Below are 20,373 nucleotides of genomic sequence, written 5' to 3'. Positions count from 1 at the left end.
AGGGTAGAGCCACACCCACCACCCTTCCTAATCCCTGAATTGCTGTAGGCCCTAGACTCTACAAGAGGTTTTTCAGTGGCCAAGTCCAACAAGCAGCCAGCAGACAAAGGCTGCAGGAGGTGGACTCATGGAAACTTGGCCTTTTGTGAACCTTCCTTCAGACCCAGAGTGTGTAAAGGCCAGCCTAGGAGTGTGGCTTGGTATTACTGTGTGCCCCTGGGCCCAGCACAGGCAGCCAGTACCTCAGGATTGCTTGTAGCTCCAAGAAGGTTGCTGAGGGCCAGTCACGGGCAGTGTCCTGCACTGGTCTGCACTAATATCCCTCAGGGAAGCCCAGGGCTGGCACACTCAGTGGCCAGCAGTGGAGAACATTGGAGCAGGAGCTAATGACCCTTGTTGACGGTGTGTCCTAAGGGAGGGTTCATTGGACACCAAGCCCAGCTGAGGTGAATTCCACTCTCTGTGGTCAGCACCTGCACAGCGGCTCATGCGTACACTGGATAGGATGGAGCTTTGCAGTCGGCTGGCCCAGGTCCTGAATATCCTGCCCAGCTGGGCTAGGTTCCACAGGGGGAAGGGAGACAGACTCGGAGCATGGACAATCAAAGTGTGGGTTCCCTGGAGTCTATTGTTGGGACTAGTTGAGGGGCCTAGCCACTTTCTGGGGGGTACAATCAGCACCAGAGCAAGACTCTCTTATTCTTCCCCCCTGAGACCAGGGGTTCCCCAGCTGGAAGAACTTCTGCAAAGGGTATGTCGGTCCACCCAACCTGAACCTGCTGCTCACCTCTCTGGAGAGAAATGGTATTGGAGTATTCAGCAGTGGCTGAGGGATTAGGCTCTGGAGTAGGGGCCATTTTCCCTATACTGAGCTCCTGACCAAGAGACCGTTGAACTAGAGGGTCTTACAAAGGTTGTATTCCCAATCTTAGCTGCCCTAACCCACCAAGCTTGCCACCTGTACATTTTTATTTTATTTTTTTTAGAGAGGAGGGGGGAGAAGCGGGAATCACCAACTTGGCAGTAGTTGCTTCCTGTATGTGCCTTGACCAGGCAAGCCTAGGGTTTAAAACTGGTGACCTCAGCATTCCAGGTCAACGCTCTATCCTCTGTGCCACCACAGGCCAGTTGGTGAGTGATCCTATTAACATACTATGTTAGATTTGATATTTTGTTGAATTTTCTTTTCTTGCAATGTCTTTATCTGTCTTTGGTATCAGATGAATGCTGACTTCTTAGAATGAGTTAGGAAACATTCCCTCCTCTTCAATTATTTTGGAAGGTTGTGAAGATTGTTATTCTCCTTTAAATATTTGTTAGAATTCCCCAGTCAATTTTGGTTGTCCCAGACCTTTCTTTTTTGGGATCTTTATGATTACTGATTAAATTTTTTCCTTGTTATAGGTCTGCAGATTTTATTTGTTCTTAAATAAGGTTAGATAATGTGTTGAGAACTTTGTTCATTTCTTCTAGGTTATCTAAGTTGCAAGTGTTCAATTAAACTCTACAGCTCCAAAATATTCACTTCAGATTGATTTTTATCAGAACAATTGTTCAGATAAAGAGATGAATTCCTCGTGCTACCTACACTACCTTCCTTGCCTTTACCATAAACTTTTTAACATATTGTATGTGAATTAGTATTTCATATTCATTCTGGGATGAATTCTGACACAATCCCCTTTTCTACGTCCTTACTGGAGATGCACACAATCAACAGAAACCTTCAGGTAAAAGAAGTCTTTCTCCAATTTTAGACATTGATGAATTCAGTTTCAACATAGGCTACTAAGAATACATAACAAGTAGCTACAGGGTTCACATTTTATTTATTTCAAAATAAAGCAAATAACATGTAAAGTGGACTTTTTCAACTTGCATTTTGCAATTTTACATTATATCTTTTTTTTATTGAATTTATTGGGGAGACATTGGTTAAGAAAATTACAGAGGTCTTAACTGTACAGTCTGTAACACATCATCTGCACATTGTATTGTGTGCTCACCACCCAGAGTCAAATCTCCTTCTGCCACAGTTTTTGCCACTGTACAGCCTCTTCTACCTCCCCCACCACCTTTCCCTCCGGTAACCACCACACTGCTGTCTGTATTGATTTTTTCCCTTAATCCCTTCACCTTCTGGAGCTGGAATGCTTAATAGGCTAACCTGTATCCGTATTCTATATGTTATCTTTTCTTTATTAAATATTATTTAACAGAGAGAGCCTCAATTAGATAATTGACCTCATCAACTGAACATAACCTCAAAATATACTTAAATTTTGTATTTCAATTAAACTGAATTTTCAAAACAGATACTCATATAGGTTATATTTGAGTTACATTTAATTAAACATTGATTTCTATATAAACCACAAACACATGACACAGCTCTTTAATTATAAAGCAGGAATAAGCAAGAGGGAAATTAGAAAGCGATTGTACCCATAAAATAGGTCCACAATATGAATATGGGAATAGTAATCCAAACAACATCATTTTATATTTTGAAAATACATGTAAGAATTTTACGTAAATTTTATGGAAAAAAAAAAAAAAACAGTGAAATTGTATCTATAGAAAAACCAATCATTGGACTTTGCAAATCCGTTTTGGACTTTAAAAGGGGTTTAAACTCATCCCCTTCTGTGCTGCCATTGGGACCAGGCTTCTGTGTCCGCCCCACTCATGGAAGAATTTGAGACCTTTCCTCCAGGAGGGCTGTATCTTCTCAGGATTAACAAAGAAAAACTACTGTACACTTCAAGGGAAGAGCAAAAGAGGACTCATCACACCTTGTCCCAACATAGCCTCCAGTATTTCAACATCACCCAGGTCCAGAAGCAGTGTGGCTTTGAGTGTAGTACAGTAGAGCAAGTGATTCAACTCTGGTTTGAATGAATCTTTTACCCTGGAACAGATTTTGCGCATACAGCCACCTCGCGGTTATCCAAACTAATATACTAATGGATACTGGATGAGCTAATATCCACAAGGAGTACACAGTTCAAAAATCACTCATACTTGGCTTTAGATATTTATTTTTTACCTACTGTATCTCTCTAAATTTAAGATGCTTATATTTTTCACATCTTTAAAATGTTTTTCAAGTGACAGGAGGGGGAATAGGCAGACTCCTGCATGTGCCCCGACTGGGATCCACCAGGCAACCCCCATCTGGGGTCAATGCTCAAATCAACTGAGCTATCCTCAGCACCTGGGGTTAATGCTTGGACCAGCTGCGAGAGGAAGAGAGAGAGAAGGAGGAGAGGGAGAGGAAAAGAAGCAGATGGTCGCATCTCTTGTGTGCCCCGACTGGCGACTGAACCTGGGACATCTGCATGCCGGGTCGATGCTCTGCCCACTGAGCAAACCAGACAAGGCCATTTTTCACATCTTAACATATCTGAAATTGGGGTGAGTATAATAACTGGTAGCACTTTTTTTCTTAGAGCTAAGTAATGTGTCTTAGATTTGATGAAATATGGATGTTTGTTTATAAACAGATCTCATGTACAAAAAGTCATTTAAAAATACTATAGCTATATTTTGAAGAGATCACTTATAAAAAAACTAGTATGTGAACTGCTTTCCTACTTTGAGCAGCTTTAGTACCACTGTCTCTTTGACGTCATCCCAGAACTACATTCCATCTCTGAGCAGCTATAGCTCTTTGGATCCATTTAGAGCAGATGCTACATATGTCACTGTTTTGTAAGTTTCCATCCTTTCTAATAGAATATAAGCCCTTTGAAAGAATTATAATTATTTTTGCATTTTGTGTTGCAACCAACACAGTAGAACATGTGAGTTCTTACTATGTACCAGGGTATGTCCTGGGCATTAAAGGCTGCACAAAGATGATTTATTCATTCCCACAAGTAGGTACCAAGTGGAACCTTATCTGTGAAAAAAACTTTGTTCAAGGAGCAAGTGGTAAGTTATAGAGAAAATATAACATACCTTGGCAGAAAGGCGGTGGGGAGAGAGAGGGAAGATGAGATTAAAGTTGAGCTGGTGTTATGAAGGACTTTGTATGCATGCTAAAAAGTCTTGATTTGATTCTGCAGGCAATGATGAGCCACTGAAGATGTCAGAAAGACATAATAGTTATAAGGACAACTATATTACAATAAAACGACAGATGGGTTAGAATAGGGTAGCAGACACCACTGTATGTTAGCTCAAACGCAATAGCAATTCCAAATCCCTGACCTCTTCCTTCCTTATCACAAAAAACCGTGTGCTCTGCCAATGTTGCTGGAGCTGCCTGTGCTGCAGCTATTGGGCGAGTTCTAATCAAGAAACAGACAGAAGCCTGGCCAGGCGGTGGCACAGTGGATAGAGCACCAGATTAGGATGTGGAAAACCCAGGTTCAAAACCCTGAGGTCACTGACTTGAGCCTGGGCTCATCCAGCTTGAGCACGGGTTCACCAGCTTGAGTGTGGGGTTGCTGGTTTGAGCGTGGGATCATAGACATGACCCCATGGTTGCTGTCTTGAGCCCAAGGTTGCTGTCTTGAGCAAGGGGTCACTTGCTCTGCTTTAGCCCTCCTGGGTCAGACAGGCACATATGAGAAAGCAATCAATGAGCAACTAAGGAGTTGCAATGAGGTGTTGATGCTTCTCATCTCTTTCCCTTTCTGGTTGTCTATCCCTGTCTGTCCCCCTCTCTGACTCTTTCTCTGTCTCTGCCAAAAAAAAAAAAAAAAAAAAAAAAAAAAAAAAAAGGAAAAAAGATACACAGAAGACTCCTCAGGAGGGTTTTAAGAAAGTGGCTACTTTTCTGATCACTGGAGGTCAGAAACATGTGGTACCCTTCTTCCTACTTTGAATGTGCATGCATTCCCAGAGGTACAGTAGCCATTTTGTGAACATGACATGACAAATCAAAATGCTGAAGACCAGAGTGGAAAGAAAAAAATATCTAGGTCCTTGATGGCACCCACGAGTTACTGTACCAACCCTGTCCTGCCTAATCCCAGACTTCAAACGGACTCTTGTTTTTTAAGCTACTATTAACTGGTGCACTGTTACTTGCAAACAGAACACATTCTAAAGTAACAGATAGCAAGACTAATGGCAGGTGGGTTAACCAGAAGGCCATGCAACCACTCAGAGAAGTGATGAGGAAGACTTCAATGAGAGCAAAGAGAGAAGATAGACTAGATTTGAGAACCAGAAATAAGAAGACAGGTAGAAAAAATTTAGTCTTAGGATATTGGCATTGGAGATATACATGGGATATAAGAGAGATACAGCTAATAATTATAGAGATAGATGTATTTCTCTGGAAAAAATATTGGAGCTGGACATATAACAAAGACATATAAATGGTGACCGAAGCCAGTGAGGTATGTTGAATGAAAATGAAAGCACATATGAATAGACTAGGCATATAACCCCAGGAGCCTAGGCATTTAAGGGAATCTGAGCAGGAGAAGAATGAAGAATAACAAGAGAAGCAGGAATAACAGAGAGCAAAGAGAGGGGTGTGTTTCATGGAGGGAGTGGTTAACAGTGATTAATCACAGAAAAGTGAAGCAGGTACAAAGGTCAGGGTGTCACAAGTTAGGAATTGAAAGTGAGGAAGAAAGTGCCATTAATTCCTTTTTCAATGAAATATGACCAGTATAGAATGGAGAAAGAAAAGGTAGATCAAGAGGAAGAAGCAGGGGTAGGGGAAGGGTTTTTGTTACTGCTGTTCTTACATTAAGAAGATCAGAAAGTATTTAGAGGGAAAGGGGGAGGGATGAGTGAAAAGACAGAAAGCAAAGACTGAAGATATAATATGGTGTTGGAAAAGATGGGCAGGGATGCGATCCGGAACCCAAATAAGAGCATTAGGTATAGAAAAAAGGGGTGTGGCGATGCTGAGAATGAGTAAGGCTTGAAGGCAGCTGGGACGAAGTCGTGAATGGTCATGACTAACTGATGTTCTTTCTCTACATGATAAGAGGCACCAGCATCTTTGGCAGATATAGGATACCTGAGAATAAAAGGTTTATAACAACCACCTAGGAACCAGCAGGTCTGCTAAGCAGCACGGGAGGTCCCACGGAGCACATGGTTTTCTTAAATAGTCACAGGTGCTTTTGGACATTGAAGAGGAGTCAACATGAATAAAACAGAGACAAAGACAAGCCCAAGTGTCATAAAATATGGATATTTTATTCCAGCTCTCAAAAATGAAAGAGAAGGATAGGGAAGATATCCTTCCACAAACCATTCTAATTTAGTTTATGTTAATTAGAAAAGCTAAAGCAAATATATGTGTGTATAAGTATTTATATATGCACAAACATTTTTCAGATCTTAGTCTCGTAAGTGCTCACATATTTACCTTTTTGTTTATCAACACCCTTAAAAGTCATTGAATGCACCCTAATACCACTACCTTTAGCTCCTCACTGATCATTTCATATTGTTTGGACTGTATTCGTTGTTTGTGTTCTAATTGCTTACGTGATTGGTCAAACTATACCAGGGATAGTCAACCTTTTTATACCAACTGCCCACTTTTGTATCTGTGTTGGGAGTAAAATTTTTGCCCACCGGTTCCACAGTAATAGTGATTTATAAAGTAGGGAAGTAACTTCACTTTATAAAATTTATAAAGCAGAGTTACAGCAAGTTAAAGCATATAATAATAATTACTTACCAAGTACTTTATGTTGGATTTTCGCTAAGTTTGGCAGAATAAATCTTTACAAAACAACTTAGTATAGTTAAATCTATCTTTTTATTTATTCTTTGGTTGCTCTGTTACCGCCCACCATGAAAGCTGGAACGTCCACTAGTGGGCGGTAGGGACCAGGTTGACTACCACTGAACTATACATTAGAAGTTGTATGGGATAAATTTGCTTTAAGTTATGCTCTATGCATCACAATTACCCATTACATGATTTTTTTTCCTCCTTATTTGGAACTTCATAGATCTTGTGAGTCTGTGCGTAGACTGTTTCAGCTCCTGGTGCTGTACATGTCTGCATCTTCTGGGTGGGACTGCCCGTGATCCATGAGCTCGGCGTCAGGCGGAAACTGTGTAGCACCTGATAAATTATTAAAATGAAAAAAAAATTAGTCATTCATTTAACCAATTTATTGTTGGTACTAGGAATAGAGCAGTGGAAAACAAAAGTTACAAATCTCTGCTGACATGGATGTAACATCCAAGTTGGGTGAGAGTGGCAATCAATTCAGTACAAGAAACCATATATCGGATAGCGTTTAGTGTTCTGCAGAAAACTTAAACAGAGAGGGAACATACGCAGTGCTGGGGTGATCTGCAATTTTTAATAGAGTGGCCAGGAAAGCCTCCTTGAAAAGTGGTAGCTGAACGAGGTGCGGGTGTGTCGAAGCTGGTGAGGACGTGAGCCCTGTAGACAGCTCGGGGAAACGCCTCAGAGGAGAAAAGAGCGAGTATAATGGACTGAGACCTGTCTGAGGAAGCACAACGTGGCCAGCGCGGCAAGACGCGGTGACGGTGGTCACAGTAATTGACGGGTGACACAATCAGAAAAAAATGGAATGCTAGGATGCAAAGGGTGGGGAAACGGGCCTGGATTATGGATCAACTCAAAGGTAGGAAGGACAGCATCCCATAAATGGACTGAACGCTTGTGTGAGAGACTCTAAACAGCAAGAACGGAGTTGCCATTTACTGAGCCAGAGGAAGATGTGGGGAAAGCGAATGAAGCGTTGCATTTGGGGAATGTTCCATTTAAATTCCTAAGTAGATGTCTAAGTACAGAGGTTGGGTAAGCAGCGAGCAATGGGAACTGGAGTTTAGGATAGGCCCGAGCTGGTATATAAACTTCTTAGTCCTAGACTACGTATTGCATTTAAAATGATGCGGCTACCTGAGATGACCTAGAGCAGGGGTCGGGAACCTTTTTTGGCTGAGAGAACCATGAACGCCACATATTTTAAAATGTAATTCCATGAGAGCCATACAACGACCCGTGTACATTATGCATTACCCAATAAAAATTTGGTGTTGTCTTGGAGGACAGCTGTGATTGGCTCCAGCCACCCACAACCATGAACATGAGCGGTAGGAAATGAATGGATTGTAATACATGAAACTGTTTTATATTTTTAACGTTATTATTAAAGATTTGTCTGAGAGCCAGATGCAGCCATCAAAGAGCCACATCTGGCTCATGAGCCATAGGTTACCGACTCCTGATCTAGAGCCTTGGAGAAGAGTCTACAGAGTGCGCACTCTAGAGACTCCAATTTTTTGGACTTAAGAGCATTAGGAGAATGTAGTGAAGCCGGGAAAGGAGCAGCCAGTCAGCGAAGAGAACGTTGCATCCCAAAGGCCAAGTAAAGAGACTGTTTCAAGGAGGAGGGAGTCATCAGCCATAGTAAGAGCTACAGATGGACTGCACGCAGTGGAGACGGAGAACGGGGTTCCAGATCTGGAGTGTGTGGATCATGATCTGGATAAGCTGACTGTGTGCCAGGCAAGATGCTATGTTATTTTCATGCATTATCTCAGAATACCACCGCGACATAGACATAGGTGATACGTTTATATTATTCATGTTTTACAGACAGGGAGATTTTACTTGAGAGAGCTTAGGAAACTTGCTCAATGTCAATCAGCTGATCAGTGTAGAGCCAGGAATGAATTCAGGTTTACCTGCCCCTCTAGCTCTTCAGTAACATGAGGGTTAGAGGAGTAACAATATCATAGAATTATTTTTAGTATTCAGTGTAATAACGTGCACAAAGTTCTGCATATAATATCTTGCACAAGGAAAGTAGGCAAAAAACAACTTTTTTTTTTTTTTGCATTTTTCTGAAGTTGGAAACGGGGAGGCAGTCAGACAGACTCCCGCATGCGCCGGACTGGGATCCACCTGGCACGCCCACCAGGGGGCGATGCTCTGCCCATCTGGGGCGTTGCTCTGTGGCAACTAGAGCCATTCTAGCGCCTGAGGCGGAGGCCATGGAGCCATCCTCAGCGCCCGGGCCAACCTTGCTCTAATGGCTGCGGGAGGGGAAGAGAGAGACAGGGAGGAAGAAGAGGGGGAGGGGTGGAGAAGCAGATGGGCGCCTTTCCTGTGTGCCCTGGCCAGGAATCAAACTCGGGACTCCCATATGCCAGGCCGACGATCTACCACTGAGCCAACCGGCCAGGGCCAAAACAACTATTTTTATATTTACACTGACATCAGAAACAAATACTTTTAGAAATGTTTTTACTTTAAATTTTTTCAAAATCTGACTCATTTTAAAATGATTTTATTACATGTCATCAACACACCTTTCTTTTTTCCAGAGAGAAATTTCATTTCCAGTTTATAATGAAAACAAAGAGGAGAAATAGATTTATATACAATGCTTGATTTTACCTTTATCATTTTAGAAACATTTATTTTATAAAGTGTGGCATACCTATACGTAACTTCAGCAAATATGTTACAAACCAGATAAAGGGGGTTCTCGGGTTACAACACAGTTTTGTTCCTACGACAGTGACGTAACCTGAATTTTGGTGTAAGATGAAACATACCTTTGCCTAACACAAATGGAACACTGACGCTTTTAACAGTCCAAAATGGTGTGGGTAAGCGTACTGGGGGACACCAACTCCCTCGCTCATACACTGGTTACTACATATTCTTCCGCTGTGAGTAACCATAATAGTTCACCCAAGTAGCCCCTAAGGACAATGCTAATGGTATAAGCGGAAACACTCACATCTCAATTTTTTTAGTTTTTATGCAAGTGTTACAAACTTGAAATGTCATATGTCAAGACTGTCATCACCTGTGGACCCTCTGTAACTAATTAATACCCACTACCCATGGGACTAATATGGTTTTTCATAGGATACAGATGCTTCAATTTAGAGGGTCTGGATAGAATTCATGTGATCTGTGAACTCAGGTGGAGGAACTTGTCTTTATTTTCATTAACCTTGTCTAGAAATGGACATTCAATAACAAGTGTAGGAAATAAATCACAACAGTGTTAACAATACTTTAGATTTTGTTACTAATAGAAATCACACATATTTTCTTCTTACACTTACCATTACTTCAGAACTATGGGTTTTATTAGATTTTCTGTTAGATATTATTGTTTCATACACTTAAGGAAGCTCATATATTACTGTGCATTTTATTTTACGCACTTAAAACATTTTTTTAAGAAGTGGTCCATAGCGTACAAAAAGGGTTAAATGTTCTAGCTTCCTTCTGAAATGTGCACTTATTGCCACCTTGTGGCAGGCTTTGCTCAGTGCAAATGAAAAGTTTATGAAATAGTTTTCTTCATCAGACAGACATACTGTAATAAGCATGTGACAAATATTTCATATAAGATTGGGTGTGTCTACTTTGCTTAACAACATTCATAAACTAAGCTCTGCAACACTTCTACCCACTTTTTAAATTTATATTCTTGTCCCAAGTCTAGCCAAATATTCAGCTAACCCATGAAAGGCTCCTTTACCTTTAGATTGCTATCTCTCAAAATTTATTGAAAGGCTTCAATTTTTTTTTTTTTGTATTTTTCTGAAGTGAGAAGCAGGGAAGCAGAGAAACAGACTCCCGCATGTGCCCAACTGAGATCCACCTGGCATGCTCACCAGGGGGCAATGCTCTGCCCATCTGGGGCATTGCTCAGTTGCAACAGGAGCAATTCTAGCGCATGAGGCGGAGGCCATGGAGCCATCTTCAGCGCCTGGGCTAATTTTGCTCCAATGGAGCCCTGACTGTGGGAGGGGAAAAGAGAGAGAGGAAGGAGAGGGGGAAGGCTGGAAAAGCAGATGGGCGCCTCTCCTTATGCCCAAGCTGGGAATAAAACCTAGGACTTCCACATGCTGGGCCGATGCTCTACCACTGAGACAACCGGCCAGGGCCAAAAAAAGGCTTCAAATTTTTAATTTACCCAGAGCTTATGTTAGACATTAAATAGAGGAATAGGCATTGAGAATCCCTCCGAAGCTTTCCCTATAATCACTTGATTTGAGGTCTCACCTCTGGGGATTTTGATTTATAATTCTTAGGTAGAAGGGATTTTAGAAAACAAAAACAAAAGCAAAACTTCAAGTAATTGTGATGTAAATTCCTTTGGTTTAAAACCAGTTAGCTTGGGTCATTTTATTTCTGGCTTTTTAAAAATATTCATCTCATGAGTTTCTGAGTAATTGAGGACTGTGCCTCTCCACTTAAGAGTGTCTGCAGCCCTTTAACTGATCAAGGGTTCTCTCTATCCTCCCACAGGATCAGCCATCATAAAACTCTTCTTAGGAAACAAGATGGCATTGGAGTAGGCGGACGTACCAGCATCTACCTCCCAGAACCAAAGTGGATTACAAACTAATTTTATGAACTATCATCTGGAAAAACCAACTTTGGACTAAACTAAGAGGACTCTTCAACCAAGGAACACTGAAGAAGCCACACCGAGACTGGTAGGAAAAGCGGAAACGCAGAAACGCAGAGAGGGCTGCCCAGCTCCTTGGAGCGAATGGCAGCAGGGAGAGACTCGCGTGGCGGGAAGTGAGTTTAGCAGAGGGTAAAGGGTCCTGAGCCCCAGGAACAAAGCCTCAGCCTGCAGCCCCAGAGCCCAGAAGAGGTATAAGGACAGTATTTAGCTGGAAACAAGTCAGGATATTGTTTGTGAGAGAGTCTGATTTCTCAGACCCAGGATCCTTCTTAAAGGGACCACGCAGAACATCTCTCTCAAAAACAATCACCTGGGGCTCCTGGGGACGGGGGGAGAGAGGAGAGGACCAGAGTAACAGGAAGAGAGTGTAATCTAGGAGGCACAGGGAGAAATATTTTGGGAGACAGCTACCCTAACCTCTGGGACGAGTCACTCCCCAAAACTGAAGTGAATATTTCCCCTGGAAACAGCAATACCAGCAAAGGGAAGCAGGAGAGCAGCCAAACAAGCTCCCCCGCGGCATTCAGAGCAGAGTCGCATAGAAGGAGGGAGCTTTCAGGTCTACAGTAGTGAGTCTTAGGGTCCGAGCTGCAACGCCCCCACCCACGCGGCTGAGGGCACACCGGAGAGCGGGTGGCAGCGGGAGACAAAAGCATGGTTCTGCTGGCAGGGGTGGAAGCCAGCTGGCCACCACTGGGCTCAGGTGTGAGCTCAATCTTGCCCGGCTGGAGAGAAGGGGGTGTGCAAAAGCGCAAAAGCGGTCAAGCTCAGCTGCCGGCAGCCTGTAATCCAGCCTCCGGGAGAAGGGTGGGAACCCCGGAAAGGGTGGAGACCAGCCCCGGAGCAAGGGCAGAGGAGCACAGCCCTGCCCCGCCCATGCAACCCAGGCTTGCGGACTGACTTGGTAGCCGGCTCCTCCCGCAGGGGTGGAGCCAAAAGCCCAGAAGAGGCAGAGGTCCACTACAGAGCTGAGCTTGGGCACGCAGCCCTGCCCGGTGGTAGAGCCAAGGCTAGCAGCTGTTCCTTGAGTGGGATCCTCCTGCAAGGGCAGGGCGAAAGCTCGGAAACAGGCGGAGACCCGCAGCTGAGCAAAGGTGCTTGCCAGTGCCCTCAGGACCGAGCATAACGTCACACACGGGGGCGGGGCAAAGGCCAAGGCCACCAACCCTTGTGCACCCGAGCACATGATCACAGCCACTCCCGTGAAGAGAAAATGCGGAGGCAGAGAAATACAACACAAATAAACCAAGAGAAATCCCCAGAAAAGGACCTAAGTGAATCAGATATAACCAAATTACCAGATGCAGAGTTTAAATAACGATTGTTAGGATGCTCAAAGATATTAGAACAACCATAGATGGCCATTACAAAAACCTAAATAAAGAGATAACACATATGAAAAAGGACATTGAAATAATAAAAAAGAATCAGTCAGAAATGACAAATACAATATCTGAAATAAAGAATACAATGGAAGGAATTAAAAGCAGGATGGATGAAGCAGAGAATCGAATCAGTGAATTAGAGGACACAATAAATAAAGGCACGGAAGCAGAGCAGAAAAACGAAAAGAGACTCAAAAAGTCTGAGGAAACTCTAAGAGAGCTCTGTGACAACATGAAGAGAAATAACATCCGCATCACAGGGGTTCCTGAAGAAGAAGAGAAAGAACAAGAGATAGAGACTTTGTTCAAACATATTATAGCGGAAAACTTCTCCCAATTAAGGCAGGAAAACATTTCACATGTTCAGGAAGCACAGAGAACTCCATTAAGGAGAAACTCAAAGAAACCAACACCAAGACACATCATAATTAAAATACCAAAGCTAAATGACAAAGAGAAAATATTAAAAGCTGCTAGAGAAAAAAAGACTATCACCTACAAAGGGGTCCCCATAAGGATGACTTCTGACTTCTCAACAGAAACACTTGAGACCAGAAGGGAATGGCAAGAAATATTCAAAGTAATGCAGAACAAGAACCTACAACCAAGACTACTTTATCCAGCAAGGCTATCATTTAAAATTGAAGGAGAAATAAAAAGCTTTACAGACAAAAAAAAAACAAACTCAAGGATTTCACTGCAACCAGACCAAGGCTGCAAGAAATGCTAAGGGACCTGTTGTAAACAGATCAAAGGAAAAAAAGAATATAGCAAAAGAGAAAAACAGTTTTAAAGAAAAAAATGGCAATAAACAATTACAAATCAGTAATAACCTTAAATGTTAATGGATTAAATGATCCGATCAAGAGACATAGGGTAGCTACATGGATAAGAAAACAGGACCCATACATATGCTGTCTACAAGAAACACACCTTAAATCAAAAGATGCACACAGACTGAAGATAAAAGGATGGAAAAAAAATATTTCACGCAAATGGAAATGAAAAAAAGCTGCGGTAGCAATACTTATATCAGACAAAATGGACTTTAAAACCAAGACCATAGTTAGAGATAAAGAAGGTTACTACATAATGATAAAGGGAGCAATCCAAAAGGAAGATATAACCATTATAAATATCTACGCACCTAATATAGGAGCACCTAAATATATAAAGCAGACTTTGATGGACTTAAAGGGCGAGATCAACAGCAATACTTTAATAATAGGGGATTTCAATACCCCATTAACATCATTAGCTAGATCCTCAAGAAAGAAAATTAACAAAGAAACAGCAGACTTAAAGGACATATTAGATCAACTCGATTTAATAGATATCTTCAGAACCTTTCATCCTAAAACAGCAGAATATACATTCTTTTCAAGAGCTCATGGTACATTCTCTAGAATAGACCACATGTTAGGGCACAAAGGCAGGCTCAACAAATTTAAGAAGATTGAAATCATATCGAGCACTTTTTCTGATCACAATGGCATTAAACTAGAAATCAAACACAATAGAAAAATTGAAAAACATTGAAACACTTGGAAACTAAATAGCACGTTATTAAACACTGAATGGGTTAACATTGAGATCAAAGAAGAAATTTAAAAATTCCTAGAAACAAACGATAATGAGCATATATCAACTCAAAATTTATGGGACACAGCAAAAGCAGTCCTGAGAGGGAAGTTTATAGCATTACAGGCATACCTCAAGAAGCTAGAAAAAGTTCAAATAAACAACTTAACCCTGCATCTAAAAGAACTAGAAAAAGAACAGCAACTAAAGCCCAGAGCTAGTAGAAGGAAGGAAATAATAAAGATCAGAACAGAAATAAATGACATAGAGGCTAAAGAAACAATACAGAGGATCAATGAAACCAGGAGCTGGTTCTTTGAAAAAGTAAACAAGAACGATGAACCTTTAATGAGACTCACCAAGAAAAAAAGAGAGAGGACTCAAATAAATAAAATTAGAAACGAGAGTGGAGAAATAACAACTGACACAACAGAAATACAAAATATTGTAAGAAAATAGTATGAAGAACTGTACGCCAAAAAACTAGACAACCTAGATGAAATGGACAAATTCCTTGAATCACATAATCTTCCAAAAATCAATCTGGAAGAATCAGAAAACCTAAACAGACCAATTACAACAAATGAGATTGAAACAGCTATCAAAAAACTCCCAAAAAAGAAAAGTCCTGGGCCTGATGGCTTCACAAGTGAACTCTACCCAATATTCAAAGAAGAACTAACTCCTATCCTTCTCAAGCTATTTCAAAAAATTCAAGAGGAAGGAAGACTTCCAAATTCCTTTTATGAGCGAGCATAATTCTGATTCCAAAACCAGGCAAAGACAACATCCAGGCAAAGGCCAATATCCCTGATGAATTTAGATGCTAAAATCCTCAACAAAATATTAGCAAACCGGATCCAGCAATATATGGAAAAAATCATACACCATGATCAAGTAGGATTTATTCTTGGGAGGTAAGGCTGGTACAATATTCACAAATCAATCAATGTGATTCATCACATAAACAAAAGAAAGGAGGAAAACCACATGATAATTTCAATAGATGCAGAAAAAGCATTTGACAAACTCCAGCACCCATTCATGATCAAAACTCTCAGCAAAGTGGGAATACAGGGAACATACCTTAACATGATAAAGGCCATCTATGACAAACCCACAGCCAACATCATACTCAATGGGCAAAAATTAAAAGCAATCACCTTAAGATCAGGAACAAGGCAGGGGTGCCCCCTTTCACCACTCTTATTCAACATAGTTCTGGAAGTCCTAGCCACAGCAATCAGTCAAGAGAAAGAAATAAAAGGCATCCAAATTGGAAAAGAAGAAGAAAAACTATCATTATTTGCAGATGACATGATATTGTATATAGAAAACCCTAAAGTCTCAGTCAAAAAACTACTAGATGTGATAAATGAATTTGGCAAGGTGGCAGGATATAAAATCAATACCCAGAAATCAGAGGCATTTTTATACACTAATAATGAACTGTCAGAAAGAGAAATCAAGGAATCAATCCCCTTTACCATTGCAACCAAAAAAATAAAGTACCTAGGAATAAATCTAACCAAGGAGATTAAAGACTTGTACTCGGAAAATTATAAAACATTGATAAAAGAAATCAGGGAAGATACGAATAAGTGGACGCATATACCGTGCTCATGGTTAGGAAGAATAAACATCATTAAAATGTCTATATTACCCAAAGCAATTTATAAATTCAATGCAATACTTATTAAAATACCAATGACTTACTTCAAAGACATAGAACACATATTCCAAAAATTTATATGGAACCAAAAAAGAACACGAATAGCCTCAGCAATCTTGAAAAGGAAGCAAAAAGTGGGAGGTATCACACTTCCAGATATCAAGTTATATTATAAGGCCATTGTACTCAAAACAGCATGGTACTGGCATAAGAACAGGCACATAGATCAATGGAACAGAACAGAGAACCCAGAAATAAACCCACAGCTTTATGGACAACTGATATTTGACAAAGAAGGTAAGACAATACAATGGAATAAAGACAGCCTCTTCAACAAATGGTGTTGGGAAAACTGAACAGCTCCCTGCAAAAATATGAAACTAGACCACCAACTTACACCGCTCACAAAAATAAACTCAAAATGGATAAAAGACTTGAATGTAAGCCGTGAAACCATAAGCATCTTAGAAGAAAACATAGGCAGTAAGCTCTCTGACATCTCTCGCAGCAATATATTTGCTGATTTGTCCCCACAGGCAAGTGAAATAAAAGACAGGATAAACAAATGGGACTTTATCAAACTAAAAAGCTTCTGCACAGCTAAAGACAATAAGAACAGAATAAAAAGACAAACTACACAATGGGAGAATATATTTGACATAGTGTCTGATAAGGGGTTAATAACCAAAATTTATAAAGAACTTGTAAAACTTAATACCAGGAAGACAAACAATCCAATCCAAAAATGGGCAAAAGAAATGAATAGACACTTCTCCAAAGAGGACACACAGATGGCCAACAGGCATATGAAAAAATGTTCAACATCACTAATGATTATAGAAATGCAAATTAAAACCACAATGAGATACCACCTCACACCAGTCAGAATGGCGCTCATCAATAAAACAACACAGAATAAGTGCTGGCGAGGATGTGGAGAGAAGGGAATCCTCCTGCACTGCTGGTGGGAATGCAGACTGGTGCAGCCACTGTGGAAAACAGTATGGAGATTCCTCAAGAAATTAAAAATCGAACTGCCTTTTGACCCAGCTATACCACTCTTAGGAATATACCCCAAGAACACCATAGCACTGTTTGAAAAGAAGAAATGCACCCCCATGTTTATGGCAGCATTGTTCACAATAGCAAAGATCTGGAAACAGCCCAAGTGTCCATCAGAGGACGAGTGGATTAAAAAGCTTTGGTATATATATACTATGGAATACTACTCAGCCATAAGAAATGATGACATTGGATCTTTTAAAACAACATAGATGGGCCTTGATAACATTATACTGAGTGAAAGAAGTAAATCAGAAAAAACTAAGAACTATATGATTCCATACATAGGTGGGACATAAAGATGAGACTCAGAGACATGAACAACAGTGTTGGGGTTACAGGGTGGGGGAGGAGAGGGAGGGGTTTGGGGGAGGTGAGGGGCACAAAGATCATGGCTTTTCAGCATTTGCCATATTCCCCCCTTAATCTATAGACAGACAGCAAATATTTACGTATGGTGTTTCCACTATAAAAACTGCTGTCTTAGGGACAAATGCTGATAAACTATTTCAGCAGTTCCTCCTTCTTCAAAGACTTATATTGGAACATAGAGCTCCATGTTTCATAGGACATACTCAAGCTCACTCCATGCTCCCTGGAGCTTTAGCACAAGGGAATGCCCCCCCCTTTTTTTGTAGTATTTTTTCTTTTATTTATTTATTTTTTGTATTTTTCTGAGGATGGAGATGGGGAGGCAGTCAGACAGACTCCAGCATGCGCCTGACTGGGATCCACCTGGCATGCCTACCGGGGGGAATGCTCTGCCCATCTGGGGTGTTGCTCTGTTACAACCGGAGCCATTCTAGTGACTGGGGCAGAGGCCATGGGGCCATTCTCAGTGCCTGGGGTGGCTTTGCTCCGGTGGAGCCTTGGCTGCAGGCGGGAGGAGAGAGACGAAGAGGAAGGAGAGGGGGAGGGGTAGAGAGGTAGATGGGCGCTTCTCCTGTATGCTCTGGCCAGGAATCGAACCCGGGAATCCTGCACACCAGGCCAATGATTCCTACGGGTCTACCATATCATGCTTTTAACTTAAAAAAAAAAAAAATTACATTTCTCTTGAATGCTGATGAACAGGAGACACCAAATCTTTTTCCCCTGCAAACTATTACCTTCTTTATTAGATCTAGCTAATAACACTGTTTTGTCTTTTTCCAAATAGCTCCAGATATATGGAAAAGATTTATATAGGCGGATGGGGATCCTCAAACCCCTCAGCGAGATCTTCTGAGAATGGCTTTTAAGATACCTAGAGGCAGAAAAAGCCCAATAGAGATCAGGGGAACTACCAGCTTTTAGGATACACCCTTAAAGGCTCCAACGCCCCAAAGGGGTCTCATAGGATGCCATCTGGGTCCTGCTTCAATAGTGGAAAGGAAGGTCATTGAGCTAAAGCCTGCCAGGCTTACACACCTCTGCTGTGAGGAAACAGGGACAATGGAAGGTGGGCTTCCCCCTCGCTCCTCTAAGGGAGGGTTCAGTCTCTTCCAGCCCTGCTCCAGCCACCTATGACCTAACCTTGCCCAGAAAGCTGGGGTTTGCCACTGAAGGCTGAAGGTGCCCAGGGCCGTCGGCCCCATCTACAACACTGTGGACGAGCCTAGGGTATCTCTTCCAAGAAGCAGGTAAACTGATCTCATTTGCACAAGGGCCACTTAACTATGTTTTGCCTGAATAGTCAGGTTTTTTATTCTTCCCTCAAAGATCTCTGTTGTGGGTGTTGATAGTCCTATTTTCTGCTGCTTTGCTTAATATATAGTGTTTCCTTTATCCCTCCTACCTCAATGCCCCACTCATATTTCAGGCTGGGACCTACTCCTAATTTAGAGCTCTCTTTCCTCCTTTTGCCAACTTGTATTATGAATTTACCTTTGCCACCCAGCTTAGTATATCCCAAGGTTTTCTTTACCATGCCACAGTCACAGAGCTCCAGGGAAAAGCAACCTGGTCTCAACTCTCCAGGCAGAGGAGAACAGAAGCTCCATATCCACGCATGCTGCAAATGGCTTTTTTCCAGTCTACCTGAATCATGACCAGCTAGAAGCAGCGGTCATTGGGACTTGGACATGAGCTGCAAAGTATAAAATGGTGACAAAAATTCCAGTGCCATGCGGACTTTTCCTGTGGGGAACTTTCCTGGACTCCTGCTCCCTGTGACAGCTCCTAACAGACTGAACTGTGGTTGGGTTGCATTTTTCAGGGATTTGGCATGGTGATGGGGCCAACTTGGACTTTGTGAACATGTTAAGGACACTACTCTTTTATGGATTCTTGCTGTACTGGCCAAGAGTTTGCTTAAAGGCTTTTAATCATTGTAAAAAAAAATAGAGGACTGGATGAAGAAGATGGGGCACATATACACCATGGTATACTATTCAGCTAGGAGAAATGATGACATCGGATCACTTACAGCAGAATGGTGGAGTCTTGGTAGCATTGTGCGGGGTGAAATAAGCGAATCAGAAAAAAACAGGAACTGCAGGATTCCATACATTGGTGGGACATAAAAGCGAGACTAAGAGGCATGGACAGGAGTGTGGTGGTTACGGGGGGTGGGGGGAGGGAAGGAGGGAGAGGGGGAGGGGGAGGGGTACAGAGAGAACTGGATGGAGGGTGGCGGAGGACGATCTCTCTTTGGGTGATGGGTATGCAACAGAACTAAATGACAAGATAACCTGGAAATGTTTTCTTTGAATGTATGTATCCTGATTTATTGATGTCACCCCATTAAAATAAAAATTTATTTAAAAAAATCGATAAACCACATTAAACTTGCTGATTATGCTTTTAATTAAAAAAAAAACCTCTTCTTAAATCTCAATTCCTTAATCATAATGCTTTCCTTTGTACTTTATCTTATTTTAGTCGCTAATTAAAAACACTTTATGATAAAGTTTTTTTGAAGACTTTTTACAAAAGCTGGTGTTGCATCACGAAATAAAGATGATTAAAGTTAAAAAGAGCAGTGAATCATTGTCTCAAAAAGCCATATCTCAAAAGTGATATCTGTTGACTGAAAATTTAGTACACACGTTATTTCATTTATATTTCAAGCAAGTTACAAAATCTTGGACAGCTCAGTAACAAATTGCTGAATGATGTAAAAATTTGTTAGACGTTCTACTTTGGTTTCTGTTGTATAAATTGGGATGATATCCAGTATCCAGCTTCTTGTAACTGGGACACTTAACGTACTAGTCACTGCAAAATCCTGTATTTGAGTTCATTAACTTATATACTTTCTTGTATGTACTCTTCTATTAGA

At 41.3% G+C, this 20,373-nt stretch overlaps 1 protein-coding gene across 1 annotated transcript in view; it reads right to left on the bottom strand.

Moving 5' to 3' along the window:
- Positions 1-1,812: 1,812 nt before the first annotated feature.
- Positions 1,813-20,373, bottom strand: part of APOOL (apolipoprotein O like) — a 74,302-nt gene continuing 55,741 nt past the window's right edge. The window contains exon 9 of the mRNA XM_066356319.1: positions 1,813-7,054. Within this exon, the coding sequence (XP_066212416.1) occupies positions 6,966-7,054 (89 nt within the window). The 3' untranslated portion in view covers positions 1,813-6,965. The remainder of the gene's footprint in view (positions 7,055-20,373) is intronic.

Source organism: Saccopteryx leptura, chromosome X, assembly GCF_036850995.1.
Source record: "Saccopteryx leptura isolate mSacLep1 chromosome X, mSacLep1_pri_phased_curated, whole genome shotgun sequence".
Taxonomy (NCBI): domain Eukaryota; kingdom Metazoa; phylum Chordata; class Mammalia; order Chiroptera; family Emballonuridae; genus Saccopteryx; species Saccopteryx leptura.
The sequence above is the reverse complement of the archived record's forward strand: the minus strand, read 5'-3'. Positions and strand labels throughout refer to the sequence as shown.